General features: G+C 40.8%; 1 protein-coding gene across 1 annotated transcript; it reads right to left on the bottom strand.

Moving 5' to 3' along the window:
* Positions 1 to 14,492: 14,492 nt before the first annotated feature.
* LOC126236714 (PEST proteolytic signal-containing nuclear protein-like) lies at positions 14,493 to 27,093 on the bottom strand. Its single transcript, XM_049946235.1, has 4 exons — positions 26,951 to 27,093; positions 24,491 to 24,666; positions 20,216 to 20,346; positions 14,493 to 15,378 (listed from the first exon to the last, which is right to left on the bottom strand). Exons 1-4 carry the CDS (start codon positions 26,985 to 26,987, stop codon positions 15,243 to 15,245), a joined length of 480 nt encoding a protein of 159 aa, XP_049802192.1. The 5' UTR covers positions 26,988 to 27,093; the 3' UTR covers positions 14,493 to 15,242.
* Positions 27,094 to 27,115: the final 22 nt, after the last annotated feature.

Here is a 27,115-nt window from a genome sequence, read left to right on the forward strand (position 1 = left end):
AACCGATTCCCTGCGAGAGGCCTTCATGGAAGACTTCCACACATTCATAGAGTCCTTAATGACACGCAGTTTGTTGTGCGTACTGTTATGCCATTCATAGTCTCCTTAATGACACGCAGTTTGTTGTGCCTGCTGTTATGTCATTCCGTCTCCCAAATCTGGAAAACCCTGTGGTGTAAGACAGAACGCATGTCAGCTTTGGAGATGCCTATCTCCAGAAGCGGTTTCCGCGTCGCCTGTTTGGTCAACATGTCAGCAAGTTCGTTGCCGGGGATTCCGACGTGTCCTTGAGGCCACACAAACACCACAGAACAGCGGGACTGTTCCAGGGCATAGATGGCCTCCTGAATGGAACCTACCAGAGAGTGGCGATAGCTTGTAGGTCGTTAGCTTGTAGGCTGCTCAATGAGTCAGTACATGGGAGAAATGACTCGCCAGGGCATGAGCGGATGTACTCAAGAGCACGAGATATGGTCACCAGCTCCGCAGTGAAAACAATGCAGCCAACTGGCAAGGAGTGCTGCTCAATATGTCCCCCATGAACATATGCGAAGCCTACATGACCATCAGCCATTGAGCCATTGGTGTAAACCACTTCAGAGCCCCAGAACACGTCAAGAATCGAGAGGAAGTGACAGCGGAGTGCGGCGGGGTTAACAAAGTCCTTAGGGCCATGCAAAAGGTCCAGACGAAGCTGCGGCCAAGGCGTACACCATGGATGCGTACGTGAACTTACCGCAAGTAGAGGTGGTAAAGGGAAGGACTCCAGTTCGGAGAGAAGGGACCGCATGTGAACCGCAATCATTAGCCCCGATCTGGGCCGCCGATGCGGGAGATGGACTGCCGCGGGTGGGAAAAGGAGGCGGTAATTCGGATGTCAGGGGAACTATGAATGTGTGCTGTGTAACTGGTGAACAGTTGCGCACGTCTGATCTGCAGTGGAGGGACACCAGCCTCCATCAGTACGCTGTTCACCGGACTCGTCCTAAAAGCTCCTGTCGCTAATCGAACCCCACAGTGGTGCAAAGGGTCGAGTAAATGCAATGCTGAAGGTGCTGCCGAACCATAAACCACACTCCCATAGTCAATTTGGGATTGGACAAGGGCTCTGTAGAGCTGCAGCAGCAAAATGGCTCTGAGCACTATGGGACTTAACTACTGTGGTCATCAGTCCCCTAGAACTTAGAACTACTTAAACCTAACTAACCTAAGGACATCACACACATCCATGCCCGAGGCAGGATTCGAACCTGCGACCGTAGCAGTCGCGCGGTTCCGGACTGCGCGCCTAGAACCGCTAGACCACCGCGGCCGGCTGCAGCAGCATACAGCGATCTACACCCAAACTGGTGGTGTTCAGGCAATGGAGGGCATTGAGGTACTGCCAGCACTTCTACTTAAGCTGATGAAGATGAGGGAGCCAAGTCAATCGAGCATGAAAAACCAGTCCTAGGAACTGATAAGTCTCCACTACAGTGAGTGGATCGTGATTAACTTTAAGTGCGGGTTCCCGATTAACGGTACGACGCTGACAGAAGTGCATGACACATGACTGCAGCTGAAAACTGGAAGCTGTGGGCTAGAGCCCACGACTGCGCCCTGTGGATGGCTCCCTGGAGGTGCCACTCAGCAACAACAGTACTGGAGCAGCAGTATGAAATGCAGAAATCGTCTGCATACAGAGAAGGTGAGACGGAGGGCCCCGACAGCTGCTGCTACACCACTAATGGCCACTGAAAATAGAGAGACACAATACAGAGCCCTGAGGAACTCCATTCTCCTGGATATGGATGGAACTATGGGAGTCACCAACTTGGACAAGGAAAGAACGGAGTGAGAGGAAGTTTTGGATAAAAATCGGGAGTGGTCCCCAGAGACCCCACTCTTACAATGTGGCAAGGATATGATGTCACCAATCCGTGTTGTATGCTTCACGTAAGTCAAAAAAGACGGCAATCAGGTGTTGCCATCTGGAAAAGGCTGTTCGGATGGCAGACTAGATGGACACAAGATTATCAGTGGTAGAGCAAGCCTAGTGGAAGCCGCCCTGAAATGGAGCCAGTAAGCCACGTGACTCCAGGACCCAACCCGACGGCCAACATACCATACATTCCAGAATTTTAGTGAGGCTGATGGGCCAATAGCAATCCACATCAAGCTGGTTTTTACCGGGTTTGAGCACCAGAATGATGGTGCTCTCCCGCCATTGCAATGAAAAGATGCCATCGCACCAGATCCGGTTGAAGATGACGAGAAGATATCACTTGTAGTCAGATGAGAGATGTTTAATCATCAGGCCCAAGAGCTGTGTCGGGGCAATGTGCAAGGACACTGCGGAGCTCCCACTCTGTAAATGGGGCATTATAGGATTCACTGCAACATGTAGTAAATGAGAGGACATTCCCTTCCAGCCGCCGTTTGAGTGTGTGAAAGGCTGGGGGGTAATTCTCCGATGCAGAGGCTCGAGCAAAGTGCTCAACAATCGCGTTTGCGTCGGTACATAACCGCCATTTATGGTACCACCAGGGACAGCTGCTGGGGTCTAGTACCCGAAAAGACGTTTGATCTTTGCCCAGACTTGGGAAGGTGACATGTGGCACCCAGTGGTGGAGACATATCTCTCCCAACACTACTTCCTTTATTTGATAAGGTAGCAAACATGGGCACAGAGCCGTTTAAAGGCTGTGAGGTGCTCAAGAGAAGGGTGCTGCTTATGCCACTGTAGAGCTCGCCGATGCTCCCTTAATTGCTTCAGTGACTTCCGGTGAACACCAAGGGACTGCCTTATGCCACGGGTACCCTAAAGAGTGAGGGATCGCATTTTCTGCCGCAGAAACAATTGTGCTAGTCACCTTCTCAACCATCACATTCAAGTTACCATGTGGTGGAGATTCAGCAGTGACAGCAGAGGTGAAAGTTCCCCAGTCCCCCTTGTTCAAAGCCCATCTGGGCAGGTGTCCACTGGAGCAGTGACAGGAAGATGGGGAAGTGGTCACTACCACACAGGTCGTCATGTACGGTTCCTGCAATATCCCTTATAGCCGCGGACAGCAGGGGTCCTCGTTGCTGGGAACCAGGTTTCCTGGAGGGCAATGCAGATAGCAGGTGTAAAGCGTAACAGTTGTCGTAGCTCAGCCAGGCGTTGGAAAAAACCGCCGCAATTCCACTGGAGGATGACATCGTGAGACTGGGAAGACATGGAACATTCAATGAGGCAGTTAACGCCTAAGAGTCACCTGCTGCCACCGATTTATTGCCTGAGCAGTCTATATCCATTGTGCCTGAGGGTCTGGCAAGATCTAGGTCCTCAGCGGACGCCAAAGTCTCCACCCCACCTTCAGCCGCAGAGCTTGTAGGTAGCAGTGGTGAAGGTGCCACTGTGATTTCCTTGGTCTTAGGGGTTTTCTTTTTGGATTTCTCTTGCTGCTCCTTGGGTTTCCCTGGCTGGGAGGACTTCACTGGCTCAGTCTCCGGGACTGAGGATGAGTGTGAAGCCCTACAACCAGCTGCTTTTGGGCTCTTCAGCCACTGGCAGGTGTCGTCTTTCCCCCTAGAAGAAAAGAGTGAGCCAAGGGACACCTTCCCAGCGAGAGAAGCTGAAGAAGACTTACGCTTCTCCAGCTTAGAAGTTGGGACGGACGTCCCCAATGGTTTGGGGGGGGGGGGGAGGGTTGTTGCTCCTGAAGTAGGTGGTGCAGGAGCAACAGGGAGGGAAATACCCCTCACCATCAAGGGGGCACGTGTAGTCTTCTGGCTCTGAGAAGTGACCTGGGTTGGCAGAGCTGCTTGCGCCAGAACTGTTGTAGCACTGGCATTCAAATTTTCTCTTAGCGTTAGTAAGTCAGTCTGTCCAGGGTCTTGTACTCCATGATTTTCCTTTCTTTCTGGAGAATCCTGCAGTCAGGTGAGCAAGGCGAATGGTGCTCTCCACAGCTGACACAGATGGGAGGCGGGGCACACGGAGTATTGGGATGTGACGGGCATCAGCAATCTCGGAATGTGACGCTGGAAATACAGCGGGAAGACATATGGGCGAACTTCCAGCACTTAAAGCACTGCATCAGGGTAGGGATATAGGGCTTTACATCACACCGGTAGACTATCAGCTTGATCTTCTCTGGCAATGTATCACCCTGAAAGGCCAAGATGAAGGCACCGGTGACAACTAGATTATCCTTCGGACCCCGGTGGACACGCCGGACGAAATGTACACCTCGCCGCTCTAAATTGGCGCGCAGCTCATCGTCGGACTGCAAAAGAAGGTCTCTGCGAAATATCATACCCTGCACCATATTTAAGCTCTTATGGGGCATGATGGTTACAGAAACATCCTCCAGCTTGTCACAAGCGAGTAATTCCCGTGACTTGGCAGAGGATGCTGTTTTGATGAAGACTAACCCAGATCTCATTTTGGACCAGCCCTCCACCTCCCCAAACTTGTCCTCTAAATGCTCAACAAAAAACTGAGGCTTCATTGTCATGAAAGATTCCCTATCAGCTCTCTAACATAGAAGGTACCGGGGTGAATAAGATCCGCTGCCATCCTTAGCCTGACATTCCTCCCATTGCGTGGCCAGGGAGGGGAATGATTTGAGGTTGTACTTCTGTGCGTTGAATTGAGCTCGTGATCGCTTAGAGACTGCTGGTGTTTCACCACCAGCAAGAGATGACGGATTACACTTCATCACGTGTCATCCGCCCTGATGCCACCCACTCCGACCAGGGGCCCACCCCACGGGCGCCACCCAGCCGCAGAAAGGCCACCTGGCAGGATGGCCATTGCCGGGAGTCCCGATGCCCCAGGAGGATGGGCATCTACCCCTTGGCATACGTGAGGAGTTAACGGCGCAGGCATCAGCAGAGCGATCCCTGTGTGGTCATGGGGTTACAACCAACAGGGTACATGGTGGCCCCACCACAACGGACTAGCTACCTTGCTGGATATCAGGTGCAAAAGAGTCCATGGTCATCATTGACGCAGAAATCGACACTGCATAGTGGAAAACGCACACAGGTAGGTTTCCTCGCCCAAGAGATGGAGAATGTGCAGGACTGCAATGCAACGATGAGAATGTGGGCTAAAGATGTCAATGCACAATGGACATGATGCACCTTCTAAGGCGCCCTTCCCCAATTGGCTCACTCTTCGGGAAAATTTTGAAGAATGGGGGTCAAACCCTACAGGGGACCATCATATAAAGGCTGAAATGTGTGAAACTGCTTGTAGTCGTCTTGTACGACAGACAGGAATACCTCGGGCCTATTCTAACCCCAGAACCTGCAGGGGGACTTTAGGAACTGAGAGTCATATGCAAAGTTAATTCTACATATTGCAAGGCAACATACACAAATACTATGCATTTCCACAATACTTTGTGAGTTATGTTGGACAGTACATTGTCTTAAGCAACACTATATGAACACAATAGTGAGAAAAGGATAGACTGCTACTCATCATAGAGTGAAGATGTTTAGTCACGCAACTTTCAACAAAAAGGCCTTCTGAAATAGACACCTCCCCCCCCCCCCCCACATACACACATTCATTCAGGCAAATTCAACTGATATGCATGACCACTGTCTCTGGCTACTGAGGCCAGTCAGAGACAGTTGTCATGTATGTATGAGCTGTTGTGTATGAATGTGTGTGTATGTATGATGTCTAATACCGAATAAAGCCTTTTGGCTGAAAGTTTACTTGTTTAGCAGGCTCTTTGTTGTACCTGTCTGCAACTAAACATCCTCACTATGTGGCGAATAGCAATTTATCCTGGATTTTCCATTGTTTTGCTGTATGAGCAAAGTTTAAAATGGTTGCCAAAAATATTGTGCACAAATTAACAGGGGCAATTTGCGGAGCACAACTAGAAGCAGTTATGACTTCAGCACTTGGCTTGTGATACGCTATGATCAAATGTGTATGCCCTGTACGGTGTAAATCATACCATAACAAAGCAATAGATGTAACTATCAACACAACATGTCACATCATTACAGAAGGTCTACAGCCCACTCCTAAAGGGAAGGTGGAATTGCTCATCCTGAGATTCTATGAGAGGAAGTACCCAGGAAAAGACAAGACCAAAGCAATAACATCTGAAGTTTGTCTAGTTAGCAGCAAGCATTTTCATTTCTGAAGTTGACAAAGTTTTATTCTGACAAACGAGGCACTCCCTGCAAATGAGACTAAAAATGTCATGAATTATGAGTAATATCTGACAGAGGACTCCCTCGTGATCACACACACATGGACTATCTAAATGCATTAAAAAAAAGTCTCATGTCATAGGAAACGCAAGTAATCTCCAGAGATGGTAGTCCCAGTTTTAAATCTGTGGTTTGTAGCTGTGGGGCTTGCAGTATTGCCTCTGGCCAGTCTTGTGCAGGACAACTTGAGAAAAATGATTATTATTGCACTTAAGGTTATAATGTTCTGATCCACAGTTGTTTAAGATTTAAAATGTTTACGCAGGGTGTGCAAAAAGAATGACCCAATTTTAAATAGAATTATTTATTAGGAAGAAGGGCTTAACACCAACAAATTCCGCACTAAATTACTCAGAAACGACAGAAGTTTATAAAAATCCATCACACATGTTCAATATGTCCTCCATTGGATGCATGGACAACATCTAGCCGATACCCGAATTCATCCCAAACTGAGCGTAAGGTGTCTTCTGTCACTGAAGCTACAGCAGCTGATATTCTTGTTTTTAGTTCATCAATGTACGAGGTGAGAGAGGAATGTAAACACATTGTTTAACATATCCCCACAGGAAGAAATCACATGATGTTAAGTCAGGGGACCTAGGAGGGCAAGAGTGTAAAGCCTGGTCTCGCGGTCCTGTATGCCCTATACAATGTTGAGGCGTGTTGGCATTGAGGAAACTGCACACGTCCAGGTTGTAACACCATGGCTCTAATGATCTATTTTGCCTTTGTTTCATTTAATGTTACATCATTGAGCTTCTGTAAATGTGTTTGTTTGAATCGATAACATAAAATTGTATACTCCTTTCTTTGTACAAACTTTGATATCATGATTTGATTGTATGCTGTGTAGCATATCTCTCGTTTAAATGCTTTGACCCATTTGGAGGGAACAAAACTTACTGTATATGATTGTAATTTTGTGTGAATAATTTTTGGTAGAAATGTCAATATGTGCAAATGTTCTGTTTTGTTTAAAATGATTGTTTACTGTTATGTAAACTGCTGATCCTCACTTAGGAATCTTAGTAATTTTGTGTATAAAAGGTGTACTGGTTCCCCTCGGAACAGTGTAGCGCGCGCAAATTGTGGTTGGCCTAGGCAGAAAAGGTGGAACTGATAGTCAGTCGGGGACGAGCCAGCAGTCAGAGATGAGCTACGAGTCCGTGCACTGCCATGTAAAAGATGCATATTGTGCTGGTTCCGAGAGCGGCTTTTCCTGCTACTTTCCAATGCCTCGGATGGATGGATAAATAGCTGGAACTATTCTGGAATTTGTATCTGTCGTCGCCACCAAGAAATGACATAGTCCAGCAATTCAGTCTGCGAATCCACCTACCAACATGCAGTTGCCACCACGTTGTGCAATCACTGTAACGTAATACTACAATGATGTACAGTGAAGGATCAGCTTAATGGATGTGTTATTGTGCTCAAATATAAGGTAATTTATATCTGAATTTATGTACTAACCTTGATTTTTCTCCTCATCATAACACCTCTCAGGTTCCTTTCCGTTTGAACTAAAGTAATCACCGAGTGTCCCTACTGAAAGAACTTTTATGACCAATGTTATGCTAATTAATACCTCTTGAACTTAGTAAAAAGAAAGTTAAAGTTAATGTAGCAAGAGAGTGAGTTAAAGTAAATATTGTTTGCTGAAAATAATTTTCCTATTAAAACTGCTTATTAAAGTGCTGTTGCCAACTGCAAAATTAAAAGTTCTTAAGGCTGAGGCTTCTAAAGTTTTGCTTAGCTAATGATCACCTTGATATCTGTAGTAAATTCTAAAAGGTGAGCCAGTTTCTTGCAATTTTGTTAACATTGTGTTTCGATGTAGTAAAAGTGAGAAAGCTGCAGTTGTGAAACGTTATACACTCTTGTTTGCTATGTGTTTGTCTCTCTTGTGTATTAGAAGTGCATATTAATAGTAATGTTATAAAGACCATTCACTTTGTGTAAGACCTGAAAGTAATAGTGTGTTTCGGTAGCTGTTATAATTTTGCAAATAGTTTGTGCTGCTCCAACTGTTAGTTTCAATCTTACCGTAAACATATGAGTGTGTCAGAGTTCATTGCACTCGCGTGTGGCCAAGTATAGGTTGTGTTTATCCGTTAAATTTACTAATAACCATTTTCTTCAACGAGAATGTTAATCATTCTTTTGCCTAGTTAAGCTGGCGACCGTTTTCCATTATCAGTTAAACAGTGCAGATAGGCAAAATTTTGTTTGTTACTGTTCAAACATTTACGTAATTTTGACTCTCATTTCCGATAAGCCACCTCTGTTAGGTACAACACGGTCAACATAACAAAATTCCTCTCAGAGGGTAACACTGCTCTGTCACTTTATACCATAGTTGCTTTAACAAGATAGTGTTACTTCACGACCTGCTTCCAACTTTAAGGTTATGCTATAACAGTAGCAGACAGGAGTGTTATACGTGGCTTTTCCGTGACAGGACTGATTTGTTCTGTTGGGGCATCGTACGTGCTAAGCCAAACTTGGTATTTGATTGAATAAGCTACGTAAATACGCTGTTGTAGTGTTATAAGATCAGTGCTCGTAGCAACATCTGACAGATTTTTTCTGAAACTCTAGACCAGGCCAATTACATCTAGCACTTTTTCTGTTACCTAGAAACATTTGTCTTAATATTATTACAAGTTAAGATCGGGTCATTCTTTTTGGGACACCCTGTATTTTATAAGTAGTTAAAATTTGTGTTGTAGGTTTCCTTCCAAATTGATAACTAAACAAGCCCGCAGGGAAATTTAAGTAGGTAGTAGATAGGGAAAGGATAGTAACATACGTGACAAAATGAAGTGGTACAAAATAAGAAACCACGATTACGAAATATGTATTATGAGTAATTTGACTAGATAGTAGATTGCTGCAGGATTCGTTAGCAAAACAAAGAAAGGTCTTCGGTTCCTGATGACAGTTAGTAGCTGTGTAGTCCACTGTTTATTCTGATGTGCTTAATCCATACCCATTCTGTGCAACACATATTCACTCTGTGTGACAATTTGATACAGTTAGTTCTCTCAAAAATGGAAATTTTGCAACAGAAGGACTGTCGAACCTTGCCACAGATATCAGTAAATGAAGGCTGAATTCTATGGACACATTTATAGACTCCCATTTTCAATGCTACCTCACCAAGATTTTGACACACATTGCAAAACTGAAGAACGTTCCATGGATAGAAGAAGTCAAATATGACTTGGAAAAGTCACAGATAGGAACATTGGACATACTAGACAGGAAACTTTACCGTGAGAAGATAAATAGATGGGTAGTAAAGCCAGAGAATGAAGACACTAAAAGATCAGGGACCAAGTGGTCAGAGGAAAGGAAAAAAGCACAAAGCGAAAGAATAAAAGCTATATGGGCTATTACAAAAGTGAATCATAAATGTACTGCATGATTCGACAGGGTTCAGAGGCACTTTTTAATAATGCATTAAAAGAAAGACCTTTTTGCTGTTTTGTTATAATTAAGACAGGGTAATTTGTATGTGATGCCAACATACGCACAAGGTATTTCATCCTGAGATGCATTTCAGTACATAGCGATAATTACAATAAAGCATTTTGGATAGGTTCCATAAATGATAAAATATGTCGTTTAAAGATGGTGGTGTATAGAAGTTTTTCCTAATGTAATTTCTCTCAATACTTCAGACCAAATTTTTTATAATGCTTTTACTTTGAAGACAATGAATGTAATGTACTTTGCAACTGATGAGGAAGAAGCATATTGATGCATGAAGCTAGCTCAAGAAAAGTAAATAGCTAACAAACTTGGGCTTTTTTCTAGAACTGACCTCAACTCACAACACAATTACTATGGTCAACAATGTTTTCAGTGGGCTGAATAAAAATATCATTCAGTTTTTGATTGGTTCAAAATTTTTACTTTACAAAATTTTTTAAACAATTTTATTATGACTTTAAGAAATAGTAATGTTCCATGCTTTCCCTAAAATAATTAAAAAAAGAGCTGATGCCTAACTGCATTACTTACTGGAACACTGCAAAACACTGTTGTTGAGGTACTTGAAATCAACACACATTACATCCATTAACAAGGATTCCTGCATGCATCCAAGTAGTCCTTGCAGTTCATTTCTTCACAGTGGTGGCTACTTCCTACAGGGTACTAGAACATGGAGGTTCTCCCATGCATGGTGAAAGTGGTGTAGCCTCTCTTGATGGTTGTAATCTCATTGTCCTTCCCACACGTTGTCATCTGCCACTGGCACAGTGGTGTGGAGGAGGTCGTTGGGCAGATCAATCAAGCTGCTTGCGTGTGCAGAGCTGCTGGTCAAGAGCTACCCCCTGCTGAGCAGCTGAGGGTGTGGCTGCTTCCATAGCTATCTTCACGGCAACAGTCAACTGCTGTGATAGCCACTCCATCGTGCCCGCCATATGATCGAGCACGCTGGAGAGCATGACGACCAGCTGCTGATATTGCCACTTGTCACAGCATCGGCTGCCTGCTGTTTGGCGCCAAGATGGTCAACTTGGTGGATTCAGCATTGCTACCATTGCTGCCTTCTCAATGTTGACATCCTGCCTGGTCTTCTTCTGTACAGTGGAGGTGGATGATAACACCAATGCTGTGTGTGGGCCAACCTACAAGTCCAGATCACGGCCTGCAACATGCACTTTCTAGCATGTACATAGATTGTCTTTGGTGGGGTGTGGCCACATCTGCTGCATCAGTCAGTAGCAGCTGTGGCAGCTCCGTGTCTATGACATGGCCCGTCCTCCACACAATCGGAGGTGTGTATGGGTGTGGACAACAGTCAGAGTGTGCCGCTGTCTTCACAGGTGCCCTGTGTGGTATTCCACATTGGCGAGCTAAGCTGATTTGAATATTTCGCAGCCTCCTTCACACAATCGGAGGTGTGTATGGGTGTGGACAACAGTCAGAGTGTGCCGCTGTCTTCACAGGTGCCCTGTGTGGTATTCCACATTGGCGAGCTAAGCTGATTTGAATATTTCGCAGCCACGACAACTCACAGTGTGTGGCTCACCACGTGCAGCTCAGTTTGCACACATTAGCTTTTCCTCCTGTTTAAGGGTACATTGGTCGCTTGGGGTGACTGCCAGCACACTTCATACTGATGTCAGGCATCAAACAGTGGTGTGCCACATGCCCAACAACGTGACATCTGAAGCACTGTGGCATTTCATGTTGCAACTTCATGTTTTCTACCATTACTGATGTCTTCAGCACCACTGTGATGGCGAACAACCCCCAACTGATAGTGTTGTCCATGCCAGTGGCCAAATGAAGAGGTCCCTCCATGTCAGTGTCTGCTGTGTACCCTGAACCCCAGGTACTTGTGCTCTTGATGCAGGTGATCAGGCTGCTTTGCCACAGGAAGCTGCAAATTACAGCCTTGATCACCTAGTTTGACTGTAGCATATGTGTAGAACAACCACTGGAATGTGGTGACTCCAATCAGCACACTGTGGTAATCTTTGGAGTCGTAGGGGCTAATCTGTAAGAGCTCTTTCCCCACAGATTTCGCAGTGAAATTTGACTTGAGCTACTGTGATACTTGCTGCAAGAATCTTCTGTTATCATCTTTCATTTGAAAGATGATTGATGGTGGCTTCAACTCCTACTCGCCACAGATTGTTTGGCCGAAGTATCATTATGTGTGGTGTTTGCAGCCATGGTATCACTGTCAAATTTTTAATCCAGGACTATAAAAGTGCCTTCAGAGCTGCTGAGCTGTGACTCCATGCCCGGGTCCCATGATCATGACAGACTCGCTTGACTGGCCACAAGTCTAGACAAGCTATACTTGTCAACCACAACCTCCTGCTTGCACCCCTTGTTGTCGCATGGGAAGCTGTACTTGCCGTAATTACTTGCCACTGTGGCACAGTGTTTGTGGTGTTGTCCTTGGTGCTCTTTATCGAGTCTATTTAACTCAATGAGCTGCTGCTCCCTGCTGCAGTCACTCCCTCTTGCATTTTGCTTCCCAGTACAGCCAAGTGGTTAACTGTTTGTGATTCTTCTTTCTCACGCGAGCATCTGCTGGATATGACATGATGGGAGCAGTTGATTCCACCGTAAGTCAAGAGTTTTGTTGTGTCCTTTGGCGTGTAGCAGTAACAAGACAAGTGGGTGCAGTAACACCACACATCTCCATTCCATGTCCTCAGTGAGGCCCCTCATCTTCACAGGAGCCATCTTGCTTGAGGAGGCCACATGAGGCTGTTGTCCGAGCAGTCTCAGCTTAGCAGTGATCTGCCACACCCATCTTCTTATTGAACGTTCTGCAGTACTCTCTTCTCATCCACATCTCCACACTACTGCTTGCCAATGCAGAGTGTAAACCTGAATTGATGAACCCAAATACTCCTTTGATCATTCTATCAGCTATCATATTACCCTTTGTTCCAACATCGAATATACACTGACACTTACAAGATCCTGAACCACAATATGTTCAGAGTATAAATACCGCATGGACAGTGCAAACAAACAAAATGACAGGAGGAATGAATGTGATGCTTGTGAAATTACACAGTGCAGCAGCAAACTGTAATTTTAAAAATAAATGTTAAAATTGTGGAAATAAATGGGAAAATAATCATTGTGCAATTCTTGAATATGTGATATACGCACTTTCTCAAACTTATAATTTGACATCAACAATATTACTTCTGGAGCACAGTGGCTGGAGGCGTATGATAGAACACAGGTTAATTATTCAGTAGACTTTTTCAAAATAAACAAACAATGCTATGAAACAGAACATAAAACAATGATTTAGACAAACTAAAACACACACACACACACACACACACACACACACACAAAGCCTTACAAATATGTGTTTGCTGCCACTCTCTTGGAACGTTGGGAGGGCAAAATTGAGTAATATTCTCTTTAAAGGGAAGGATGAAAGATTAGATTTATTGCCCCCACAAACAACATAATTAGCGACAGAGCGCAAGCTCGTATACAGAAGTTTAGAAAAGGAAACAAGCCATACCCTTTTTGATGGAATCATCCTGGAATTCGTCTTAGGTGATTTAGGGGAATCAGGAAAACCTAAATCTGGATGGCGGGACAGGGATTACAACTATTGTCATCCTGAATGTGAGTCCATCATGTTAACCACAACACCATATTGCTTGGTATATTCTCCTGCAATAGTTGAATATCAGGGTTACTTTGAGTTATCCTTTCTGGTCATTTTGTGCAACTGTGTGAATCTTTAGCATTTTCAGTAAATCTGTCAAGAAGCATTTCATGGAAAAATATTACTCTGTTCAATTCAAACTACCACAAAAATTGTAACTGATTATCAAGACAATGTGCACATTTACATGAAACAGTAATCTGAATTTCCTCAAATTAAGCACTTAAAAGGAGCAATATATGTTTTACTTGGGAAAAGACTTTCAATAACCAAGAGTTTATTGTTGACAACCAATTTCACAGCTGTCAACAAGAAAGACTAATTTATGCAATCTTAGGTGTAGAAAGCTATTTTTTTCCACGTGGAACTGTAATCAGTGCACTGAGTTGCAGAATGTGGAAATGAGGCTGTTAACAATGGACACATGTACTTTGAAATCCCAGAGAGGTTCTTTCCTCCACAAATCCTGTAAATTTCATTTTTGAGATGCAGCTTTGTCAGTATGAGGTGACATCACATTACAGTTTGAAGCCCTGTACCGAAACTATTAGCTCTGTCGCTTGATAAAAAAACTGAATAAAAATAACATGGGATGTTCATAATTGGTCTTACAGAATACAGCTGAACAAACAGCTGGTTAAATGGTTGAGGGGGAATTTGAGGAGATAACTCTTGACATAATGTAACCCTTGTCCACGCAGTTATTTTGAAGTGGAGACAAATAGTTATAGATGATCACATATGGCATACATGAGAAACAATAAGCTTAAATTTATGAAGTTATCTCCACCCAGTCAGGAAGACCACTGTTCTTAAGGAATACTTCTGTAAAGGCTCCACTGTTTTACATATGAAAGTTTATTGCCTGTTACTACACTAATGATACTTTACATATATTTCCACTTGCTTTTGGTGTATAGAAGCAAACTGTATTTTTGAAGTGGTAGCATAACTTCCAAATTACTTCATGCTACTGAAGAGCAGCTACATGTATATTTCTTCTGTAAAGTAGATACCTCCACAAACAGAACATTTTGAAATAAACTTTGACTTCTGTTGAAAAATTTACCTTTAACAGCCCATTTCTGTAAAAGTGAAATGCTGATAATGTTGTATAAAACAATATTTATTACTTGGTACTTGGTCTGCAATGTACATAATTAAAAAGAAATTCCCTCTCTAAGCAGCATTTTAACAATTCTGGAAAAACCAATTACAGAGTCAAAAATGACAGCTTGCTGTGCATTACTAAAATCACTACACAAGTTTTGCTCTTGACTGATGTCTGTCACTCTGCCACTATTACGAAACTAATACCAATTTTAAATACATGGAAACAAGATTAACAACACACAGTGATGCACATAAGGAGCAATGACTTGATGACAGACATGACAGACTAAACACAAGGATAGTGTGAAAATTCACTATCATGTGCAACACGAATAACTACAACTTATCTACTTGTATCACACAATAACATTGTAAATGGAGATTATTTAATGTTTCAATATAAGGCATGTACGTTCTGGTACGTAACACTATAAATTATTCTACTGTAGTATAAGTCATTCATACCAATACATGATATGACACGTCATCTGCAGCCAAATTCAAATGATGAACAACAAATTTGTATCAGTTCATCACATAAACCTGATAAATTTTGCTGCGAGATGCACAAGGTAACAGAAAATTTCATACTCTATGCAACATGCAATATGTTCTAAAATTGCGCTTCATCACTGTAAAGTTTGGGAACGGCTGCCAAGAGCTTTAACACAATATCTTGCATTTCTGCAATAAACAGAAGATGGATTCTTCTTCAATGTATGTCAATTATAAGGTTGACATACTTTCACTCTGCATTTTTTGCTGCATCTGTACTTGAGTCCATCGCTTTTTTCATAGTCTTTTCAAATATTTTTTTTGAATCACAGAAACCTTGTTTTGTTTTACCAAAAGAATTTGGTCCGGCTGATGTCGGTGTTTCTCTGAAACAGTGAAGTTTACTTACTAAATCATTTACCATAATGTTATCCTACACCAGTTTGTAAATAAACTGCAACAAATAAACTCTCATGCAGTGATAGTTGTATTAAATAAATGATAATATTAAAGAAATAATCTGTAATAGTAAACCCTGCAATGTTATTCTTTAAATTATTTAGTAATCAATGCAGTTACCATCATTTTTTGTCTGGTGCAGAGATTCTCAGAACTGTAGGAAATGAAACCCAGCAAAAACAACACATTTTGGAAAGATATTCGTTGCATGGTAATGTATACAAGGCATATTTTCCTATTACGAAGCATAAATATGAATTCCACCACATACTTCACAGTAGCTTTGGAAGGGTAACGTACAGTTTACAAGACTGTGCAAAGATGACATCATTTTGATGTCAAATGCACTTATCAAAGACCTCGTGAACTGCTATCGACTTTTGTTAACATTCGATGCTGGGTGCTTGGGAAACGCCATATTAGATTTTGTAATTTCGTAGCCATTTCAAAGTAGTGGCACTGAAGATTTATAATCATATGTCATTCTTGGTATGATTTGTTATACCTAAACATCACATAATGACGTATAGGCTGTTAAAGCCTTCTTGAGGTCTAAGCTACAATACACACAGCAGAATTCCACTAGTTGATCATGATGTTAGTGGTTATAAGAAAGCTCTTGTGAGATCTAAGCTACAATACACACAGCAGAATTCCACTAGTTGATCATGATGGTAATGGTTATAAGGACAGATTTATGAGCTATATGTCGGCTATGAAGGTTGTCCATATCCTGCCATATCTGACCCCTCCCGTTTCTGAAATGTTCTGTGACTTCATTATTAAGCTAATATAAGTATTCTCCTCCTGTAATTTCAATGTTGTGCACAGAGTGCTCCCCCCCCCCCCCTCCTCTTCAGTTGGTGTTTTGAAACAGCCTTATTCATTGGATATAACACAAATGAGTTGTTGCTTTAATTCATCTGCTAGAATGTTTACCTATCATTTCTAACTAGCTACAGACCTAATCCTGAAACTAGTTTCCAGAGTTTCTAAAAATACTCTTATTTTGTTGAGGTACCTTAAGGAACACTTTTGAATATATACTTTGGTGGAGTCAATGCTGGCTGGCTCCAGCATTTCCCCCTCACCACTTGATATGACTTTCGGGATTGATGAAAGCATATTAGGAAAAACTGTTAGCACAACTTTTTCAGTACATTTCAAAATTAAATCTCCCCAACACTTTAATCTCTCCCTCATCTACAACCCATTCCACATGAAAGCAGAGCTTTACACATTTATAAATGATGGATCTTCCAGGTTAACATACAATGCAGTAAATGAAAAGTGTAACCTCTGGTTCTCTCTACCTGAGGTGAATATTATTGTCTGGGACATTATGTTTGCTTCGCATGTTGTGAACCAAATGATTGCGAAAGCTGATTATCTCGCTAGCCGACAGCAGTATTCAAAGTGTATGACATGGAACATAGTCAGGCAAGCAACATCACTGTTAAGGAGGGCAAACACAGTTTGAATTAATATATATACAGCATAGCTACAACAAAAACTAAGTGTTCACATATAATATTGTGTCATCGAAAATGACCCCCCCCCCCCCCGGGGGAATGGTTAGGAAGGATCTGAAGTCCACAGGTTAAATTTCAGCAGCTGAATACTTCGGACAAAAATTAATTTCACTGACGTGAACTGAACATTTCATGGGTTCCTGAATGAATACATGTTCTGTCGAGCAATTCGTCTTTTCCATGTAAAAGTCAATTACATGTAAATAGCTTAAACACCCACCTCACCCTTTTTTGGTGCAATAATTACACTTTTTGCTATCATAATTGCATGATTTGTAATCTATGAAAGAACTAAAATAAATATGAAAAACTAGCCTTGAAGCTTGGTCTTTTATAGTGTGTGAACCCTTTAAGAGATATGAAACACAAAAATCCCCATGTTTGTCCCAGATTTCACAGCTGTCCCAGGCAGTATAGACCCTGTGATGCAAATGAGTGACAGCGTTGAGGTAGCAGTGATTAAGCTCCGTCTCCTTGTGAGAGAATCAAAGGGCACGTATTTGGATATGAGCAAGACCCTTGCTTGTTGAAGAGACAAGCTCCAGCCTCCAGTAATCTCAACCTGATCCTACAAGGCGTTCATAATTTTAAATATTGTACAGAACCAGCATCATGTGAGGCGTAAATCAACATGAGGATCCATGCAGCAAACAGATCATACTTAAGTCTCAGCCAGCTTTTTAAATCACGCAGCCTGTCAAGGAATTTCAGACTCCTGCTGCACAAAGCACCAATCCAACCTGTTAGGCTATATGGTTGCAAAATATGGATTGTTCAGAAAAAATATTCAAACTTATATTATCATTTTTGAGCAAAAAGTCGTAAAGAAGATCTATGGTCCAGTACAAGATGAGATCACTGGAGACTGAAAGATCCAGCGTAATAGGTGTTAAAAACATGGTTCAGATTGTTGTTATTTTGATAACATTAGATAGCAATCTTCTCACAAAATATGTTACTTTTATGTAATTAAAGCTTAAAAATCATTAAATATCAAAATTTTGTAACGCGATTGAAAACACCCCGTTATTGGCTGTAGCCCTAGTAGTGTCAGGAGTAAGATGAAACTATATGTGTGTTATAAGTGTTAGCCAAAGCTATGAGGTTTTTATATGCTTTTTCTGGAAACAGTTTACCTGTTTAGTGAAGGAAAACGCAATTACTACTTTTAAACAAATTTTGTGAATGCTGATAGTGAAAACCATGTGAAAGTTGATGCGTTTATGCTCCACCCATTTAGAGTGGCGATACGTGAAGGGACAGACAGTCGCCTCCCTGCTCTCTGCAATATCATTAATGTCACTCAATACGAAGAACTTGTACAATTTTTGCAAATGTGTCCATATATTATATTAGATTGTCATTTATCAGTCATGAGCTACGATCCAAAGCACAATAAACTAATTCTCGGCAAATCTTAGCGCTGATTTCCTGTCTAAAAGTCACTCCAGCAGAGGTATTCCTCTCAGCACGTGCTTTGTGGCACAACGGATAGGGTATCTGACTGTGGATTGAAAGGTCACATGTTCAAATACTGGTTGGGTCTAATATTTTTAAAGTTTTACATGAAATATGAAAATAGCGTTAGCAAGAACTGATTGTAGCAGTTATTTTGATGGTGCAAGGTATTATATGTAGCTTCACATTAATCTAAGCCTGAGAAATGGACAACAGAGGATAAATGCATTTACTTTGCGAACAAACAATTCACTTGTTTCAAAAGCATTGCTAGCAGTCAAGATATTACCATACACCCACAGTACAAAAGGTATACGATGATGAAGTTTTCCATATGGAGAGATATAAAGCATGTATGGCATGCAGTTAACACAAACGTAAGGGCTGTGATGTTTTTGAGTGCAAACTAAAATCAGTGTCTGAAGCAGACTTACTTTATCTTTACATAAGATGATGAAACTTCAAAGCTGGACAGTAAGAAGATAAAAAAACATTGTTCCCAATAAAGTAAAAAATTTGTGGTCACATGAACTAGGCAATATCTTTTTGAATGTAGTGTAGGTGAACAACGATTGGAAATGTAAAAGCATGTAGACAACAAGGAAAACACAATAATACTCTTGTTTCTGATCGGCGAGGTGAAATTTTGTAGCGGTGATTTGGTTTTCATATGAGAGGACTGTCGAGGAATTTTACAAGTAGGTTAAAATAATCTTTTGGATTGGATTCGAACCAGCGATCTATGGACATCATCTTACAAAACTAGACACTCTTCCGCTCTAACAACAGAGATACCAAATAATTTATGTGAAATTGGATAAAATGACAATTTTCACGAAGAGTTTAATTTCGGTGAATGATGTTATCCTCCCTTGTAACAGTGGAAAAGCGTATCTTGAAAGTAGATTAACTTCTTAATAAAATTTTAATTGCATAAGTGAACTTCTGCGTCGACATGATGGCAATCTGCCAGTACAGTGCAACCATATTTTACGCGTCTTCTCATTCTCTGGTATGCTCAAAAACAACTTTCCAGGAGTTTTTGTACATGTGTCGTACAGAATGGTACAACACGCTCTTTGTTACCCATTTTCTGAAACGTAAATTCCAAAATAGGACATCGCTGTGAATTAGCATTATGACAGTAAGAGCAGTGAGCTATCCACTGACGTCACAGGCATCACATGACTTGAATGGAGCATTTTAGCAGGCTTTCAAATTATTTGAATTTCATTTCTGTTTTCATAAAAGAATACTGAAATTCAAGAGGAAAAAAAGCATGTTAGGGCATAAAATGGAATAATTAATCATTTAAGTAAACAGTCAAATACCCTATTGTGAGCTGGGAGAGATCTGCAATGGACCAAACATTGAAGGTTTGATGAGAACCAAACGGCTTGTATGATCAAAGCATGTCACTTAGATGGGCAAACACCGATGGCCTTTAAAATCCATGGAGTTTACTCCCTACAGATGAAGACCACTAGGCAGACCAAAGAAGAAGTGGAGAAATGGAATCCACAAGGACTTGCTGCATATCAGCATACACGGTGAGTGGAGACAAAAGACAGGAACAGAATCCAGCGCAATAGGAGCATTGTAGCTGTGCATGGTCCTCTGACCCTGATCGCGTAAAGTAAACAACATAGGTTATCCGCACCTTGAAAACACTGTTTTGACAATCTGATTTAATTCAAGAACAAAACCTTTTGAATGTGTGCAATATATATAAAAATTTTAGTATTATGAATATTTTCAGTAACAATACTCTCACCTTCCAATATTCCTCATCCTCATACGTGCTTCTGGGGGCATTTCCTCTGGCTCATCATCCTCATCATCATTAAATACAGCTGCTACTGCTTGTGACTTTGCTTTCATAGTATTTGTTGTAATCAAGTTTTTCTGTAAGCATGAACAAAATGAAAGTGAAACTGTCATAAAAACTAAGCTACTAAGGTCTCTGGTGGAACATAAATAATGAAAGATGTGAAGTTAACTCACTGGACAGATGACTCAATACACACAGAAACACAACTGAATGTTGCCAAGCTTTTGGACAGTGTTGTCCTTCCAGAGATTGCTACATATTACAAATACTACACAGCTATATAGTCCTAGCTGACTACAGTGCACCGACACTGCAGCAGTGGGGTCAGGCAAAAAAGGAAGTGGGGAGAGGAAGGTAGGAATACAGGGAAGGATGGTTGACATCTGAGAGAGAGAGAGGTGGCACTTGCATGGGATAGGAATATGGCACCAATGTGGTTCTGATTCAACATATGGTCTTTATCTAACATTGATTAACTCAAACTGGTATGTTTGTGGCAGTAGATAACAAGTGCTTGGGTATGGAAGGTGCTCAAAGTTTTGCACTGTCACCTACTGCGCAAAATGTGAATCTATAGCATGTTAGACCAGTTCCGTGACTAGATTCAGGACTTCCTAGCACATAGAACTCAAAGCCTTGTTCTTTAGTACAAAACCTCTGGGTTTAGAAGTAATTCTGGCAGTGTCCCACAGCAGTGTCAGGGCTGTCACTGTTCATGGTATGCATAAATGATTAGGTGGACGTTGAATGATCCATGAAGGTGTTCACTGATGATGCTGTGATTTTTGGGAAGTCTTGGCACCAGAAAATTCGAGCAAAATGTGGGTAAATCTGTAGATGATTGAAATTTCAACAAGTAAAATGTAATAGACTGAATAAACAGGTGGAAAGACCCATCATTATTCGATTACAATACTGGTAATAAATCACTAGAAACAGTAAAATAGTAAATTATTCTAGAATAACAATCCAGAGAGAGAGAGAGAGAGAGAGAGAGAGAGAGAGAGAGAGAGAGAGAGCACAGCTCCTGAAGAAAATGACTGGATCAGTTGTCGAAATACTGGACATTAAGTGAAATCAACAATTCAACTGCACACCCAAAGCACAGCACACCATTAAACAACATATTGCATAAACTTTCCAAAAAAGTACAACCCCAAATAACTCATGCACATACTCAGAATTCCACAATACCAATTAACCATGAAACAGTGATATTTATCGGGGAACGAAAAACTGGTACCAATGTACTCACTCAAACTAAGCACCTAACCTAAACACAATATGCATCATTCACAATATCTGCAAAATAATTAGCCAATAATGGCTTAATACTGGTACTGATATTTTCTTTTAACCTATAAAGCTAAAATTAATCCCACAGTATCACCCACTATGAAAGAGTGATATATACAGGTTAAAGAAACACTGGTATTGACATTCACTTAATCTACACCGGTAGAATGAACTGTTACACTTGCGCAACTACAGAACAGATCTTGCAAATAAACAAATGAAACTCATAATATCAGTAACTTCAATTACAGAAATGTGAATCTATTATGGAAAGATGTTTGCTGTAATTAGATGGAGTCCACCCAAATTATCTTTAATAGGAACATCAGTAACCCTTTCCACTCCACCATGCGTGATGCTAAACATCACAAATTTTTTTTTTGTAGTCTGATGTTGAGCCTAACAATACTTTTGTGGCACTCACATGCTTCATTCTCAAATCTGCCTGTACTAGGCAGCAATGCATCTAGGAAAGCCTCTGTTAACTCAATGTCGCACTGCAGCATTTCCATAAAGGGAAAGGTTGTTCTTCAATAGGTGTCAAAAGGGCTAGTTCTCTTAGATCTACATCCATACTTTGTTAAGCATCTTACAGTGCGTGATGGAGCGTACCCCATACCACTAGTCATTTTCTCTCTTGCTCCAATCACAAATAGAGTAAGTGAAATATGACTGTTTAAAAGTCTTCATACATCCCCTAATTTCTCGCATCATATCTTCACGCGCCTCATGCAAAATGTATGCTGACGGTAGTAGAATCATTCTGCAGTTGGCCTCACATTCCAGTTCACTAAATTTGTGCAATACTACTGTGTGGAAAGGGCATCGTCTTCCCCCCAGGGATTCCCATACAATTCCAAAGAGCATCTCCATAATACTTGCATATTCGTTGAACCTACCAGTAACAAATCGATCACCCCACCTCTGAAATTCGCCTATGTCTTCATTAAATCTGATCTGGTGGGGTCCCCAACATTCGAGCAGTACTCAAGAATGCATTGCACTAGCATTCTATACACCATCTCCTTTACCAAGATTCTCCCCAGAAAATGGTGTTCAACATTCACCTTCACTACTGCCAACCTGACGTGGTCATTTCATTTCATAATGTTACGTCTAGATATTTAATCAAAGTATCAGTGTCAAGCTGCCCCCTTCTAATGCTATATACGAACATTGCAGATTTGTTTTTCCTCTCATCTGCAGTAATTTGCATTTTTCTACTTTTAGATCAAGCTGCCAATCATATCTAAGTCATCTTGTATATTTCTAAAGTCACTCAATGATGAAATCTTCTAGTAACTGCAGCATCATCAGCAAAAAGCCCTAAATTGCTGCTCACCCTGTCCCTCAGGTCATTTAAGTACACAAAGAATAAAAGTGATCCTATCACTCTTCCCTGGGGCACTCCTGGTGATACCCTTGTCCCTGATGAACACTCGCCATTGAGGACCATGCACTGAGTTCTATTACTTAAGAAGTCTTGGCCACATTCACATCTGAGAACATATTCTGTATGTTCATACCTTCGTTAACAGTCTGCTGTGAGCCATCATCAAGTCAAAAGCTTTTTGTAAATATAGAAATATGGAATCTGTCTGTTGTCCTTCATCCACAGTTCTCACTATGTCATGTGAGAAAAGGGCAAGCTGAATCCGCACAAGTGATGCTTTCTACATGTGTGCAAAAGGTTTTCTGTCGCATGGACATTTACTATTCAAGCACAGTCCAATCTGAGGAAGGGGTTGGAGAGCTTTTAGAGAAATGTCTATATGAAAATGAGAGCAACTAATGATTTTGACAATGACAATGATTCATTTGCAAACAACTGGAGTGAAATGACAATGGAGACAGTCCACCCCCAGAAGAGTTTGAAAAATATCATGCATGGCAAGTTTTGTACTGTAATGGTTCTGTCAATATATCTGAATGACAATGCACTTTTTTTTAATGCCTACCCTCACTGTTCGTTAGTGACTTTACTGTTTCCACAAAGAGACTTGTGCAATTCTTTGTGGTGAAATCACTGCCCACATGGTAGCAATTTAAATAAGAATGCACGGAGACACCTTGTGTCTACAATACAGAGTGCAGAGGGTTAATTACTGTACATTGTAAAAGTACAGTTATAAAACTATAAAAATCATAAAACTATAATTGTAGCATACAAAGAATGAACATCATGAAATTAAAAAGTAGACAATTGCCAGCAGGACTCGTGCTCTGAGGGTTCCGTGCAAACTTAATTATGTTCATTGACAAATTCATCTACAGACTTTGACGAGTGATTGCAAGTATTAAAATATGTGACACCGAGGGCTGTATCTTGATTGCATTGAATTACAAGCTTAATTTTCTTACATCACCAAGGAATATCATACATTAGGATTTGACAAATTTCAACTTGATAACAAAGTCCACTCTTGAGGAAATGGGGCTTTTAAAGATGGACAACAGAGTGGTCTTATAATTTTTCCGCTTTTACTGACTGAGGTACGGAACACTACTAATGGGGAATGCGACACACAAAAAGTTAAATCGTAACATGTGATAAATACTATTACTCTCGATGAGATGACCTAAGCAAACATGAAACTATGAAACAAGAACACTGATAACTAGGCTACATCAATTTTCTTAATGAACACTTGCACTCAGTACCTAGCTGTTGGTAAATTTCCCAAATTGTATGGTTGGCATCCTTGAAACTTTTCTGTTCATAACATTTCAACCAGAGCTGCACTGAAATATATCATGATTCCCTGCTCCAAAGAATGGCACGATATTACTACCATTGTTATCTATCTGTGTGAAACATGAGGAACAGAAAAGTTTCTTGGACCACGGCTATACAACCCCAATAATTTACAAGCAGCTAAGACCCAGTCATAAACACCTTCACAGTGTCAAGACACTACATACCTGGTTCATCCCAAGTTTGATTTGAATTCCTTTCTTTGCTGTCTCATCATTGCCCTTTTCACTTGGCTTTCCAAAACCCATAGAAAACTTTTTCTTCTTTGAGCTGTCATCATCTGACTTATCCTTCTCATCTTCTTTCTGGTCTGGCAATGACTCTGGTCCGTTCTGGGGCGACCCTGAGCAAGGTGAAACACTGGCAAAGTTGAGATGATGAAGCAATTAGCCTTATACACAACCCACAATAACCTATGACTTAAAACCTTAGCAGAAGGTGACATTTAGTAATATTCAACACATCTTACTACTACTTCCGCAGCAATGACTATATTCATCAGAAATAACAAAAGGTAACAGGAAAATCTATAACAAATTATCAAAAACTTTTCAATATATATGTTACCTCTTTTCTCAAACAACTAACCATTTCTCATGCTGCAGGGAAAAACAAACTGCCTGCATCTCTAATCACAGTTACTGAATCACATTAGAGTGGTGTTGACCTTAACCCCATATTAAGGAAAGAAAATTTATAGGTATATGACCAAAAGGGCAAGACAGGTAATTGTTTCAGATCATTGCTGAGCACACATTATATTCCACAATTTTTGCAGTAGGGCCTATGTGTACATGGCACAACAGATGATTGATACACCTTGTAAGTAAAGGTTACCATAAAAATCTATGTTTGCATTTTTTAAAACTGGAATAGATACTAAACTTAACATCTGAGTTTCCTGCTTCCATCACCACCCAAACTAACAACACTCCAGCAACTATTACAGCACTACCAAGTCAATCAGATAGATAACAATGGTAGTAATATTGTGCCATTCTTTGGAGCAGGGAATCATGGTATATTCCAACCAAATACAAAACTGAGCTTTTACTGTATCAATATTTACAGTTCTCATTACTTTCTTCTCTTGAGATGAAATACAGAAGGGCAAACACGAACTGTGGATATTGCACAATTGGCTTTAAAATAGTGATACAATTTTTCTTCCAGAAATGCATTTTCCTTGGCCAGGATATTTACTGCATTTTATCTTAACTCACTGTGAACAACAAGATCATCCACCAATTTTTGGGACAAATTTGGAACTTGTGTACAAATCTACTTTCAACCTACATGACTGACTACCTGCATCCACATGCAAGCCATTAGGCCTAATGTAACACAAGCATTATACATTCCTAATAGAACTATTTTAGAACAATTTGATGTAATTAATTACACAGAAGCATATAATTTTAAACAAACTGAATACACAACTCAAAACATATTTGAAACTTTATTTACACTGTCTAAAGACGCAGCAGTATCGCACAAAAAAAATTATACTGTACAATAGGAGTCATGTCAGCCGAATGACTCTTTCACTCCACAGCAGTGTGTGCATACTTTTGATCAGTTCAGTTCACTAAAGCAATGCCTGTACAAGGCAAGGTTCTGGGTACAGGGTCCAGCCCAGCACACTGTTTTAATCTGCTAGGAAGTTTCAAGTTGCCAAGACACAAAGATTAAAAGTATATTAATTTATAAAATTGTGTTAAAAATAAATTAATGGTAAACTCTGGTGATTCACATTAAGAATCTTTATACACATCTCGAACAAAGAGAAATACATACATGCAACTCAGTAACTTGCTAGCCTTAAAATGGTTACCGACACTGAAGCCAAAAATTCATTTCATGTTGTCATGTAGTCAACAAACATTTTAGGGTATAAAACTTAAGCTTATGGCAAAGCAGATGGTACGGATAGGGAGGTAACTGACTGAAGTCTCACTGAAACACAGTATGTTACGGTTGCTTCACCCAGGATCACTCACACAACCAACCAACTAACTTTGGTACATGACTAACCCTCAATAATAAAGTTTTTATTCTGCAGATAGCAACAATTTTTGTAACGCAAAAATTATTCTCTAGAAATAGCTTTTGTCTTTGTGCACAGAACAAGAATCATTTGAAATGTATTTATGTCTGAATTTAAACCGAACAATGTCGGGCATCCGATTACTGAATGTAAAATCTGGATATGTCAAAATCATGTTGTCTCTACCATCTCTTCAACTAACACAGCTTTAACCGCAATCTAAAATACGGAATCAATGCTTCGCCAGTTTAATTTTTTCTTTTTTATTTCAGTTATTTATTTTTCTAAGGAATAACTACAAGAGGTAAATGCTATGCGGGTGTCGTACTTATAGGACAATGGTGCAAATTTTTTGGCTTACAATACAATGAAGTTAACGTGTTGCTTCAATTGATTAACACTGGTAACAGCTAGATATCAGTCAGAACCTTTCATTCCGAACAACCTGCAGAACGGATACGACTTGCCAGTAATGCGGGTATTTTGTACTACTACTTCCATAGTCACTTAACCTAGCCCCACAAGAAAATTTCTCATATAATTGCACAAACATCGCAAAAATATGCGACAGCGTAACAACCTTTCGTTACTTCTCCTCTTGAGTTTCTTTTCGACATTGTGTATTGATGCTTATTTGCCTATTTGTACACTCCACTAAATTTCATTTACAACTCTTGTTAACACAAACAAGCGATCATCAACACTTCAAAGCAAAGAGATCCCTCATGACATCATAGATACAGTG

The sequence above is a fragment of the Schistocerca nitens genome, chromosome 2 (genome assembly GCF_023898315.1).
Source record: "Schistocerca nitens isolate TAMUIC-IGC-003100 chromosome 2, iqSchNite1.1, whole genome shotgun sequence".
Taxonomy (NCBI): domain Eukaryota; kingdom Metazoa; phylum Arthropoda; class Insecta; order Orthoptera; family Acrididae; genus Schistocerca; species Schistocerca nitens.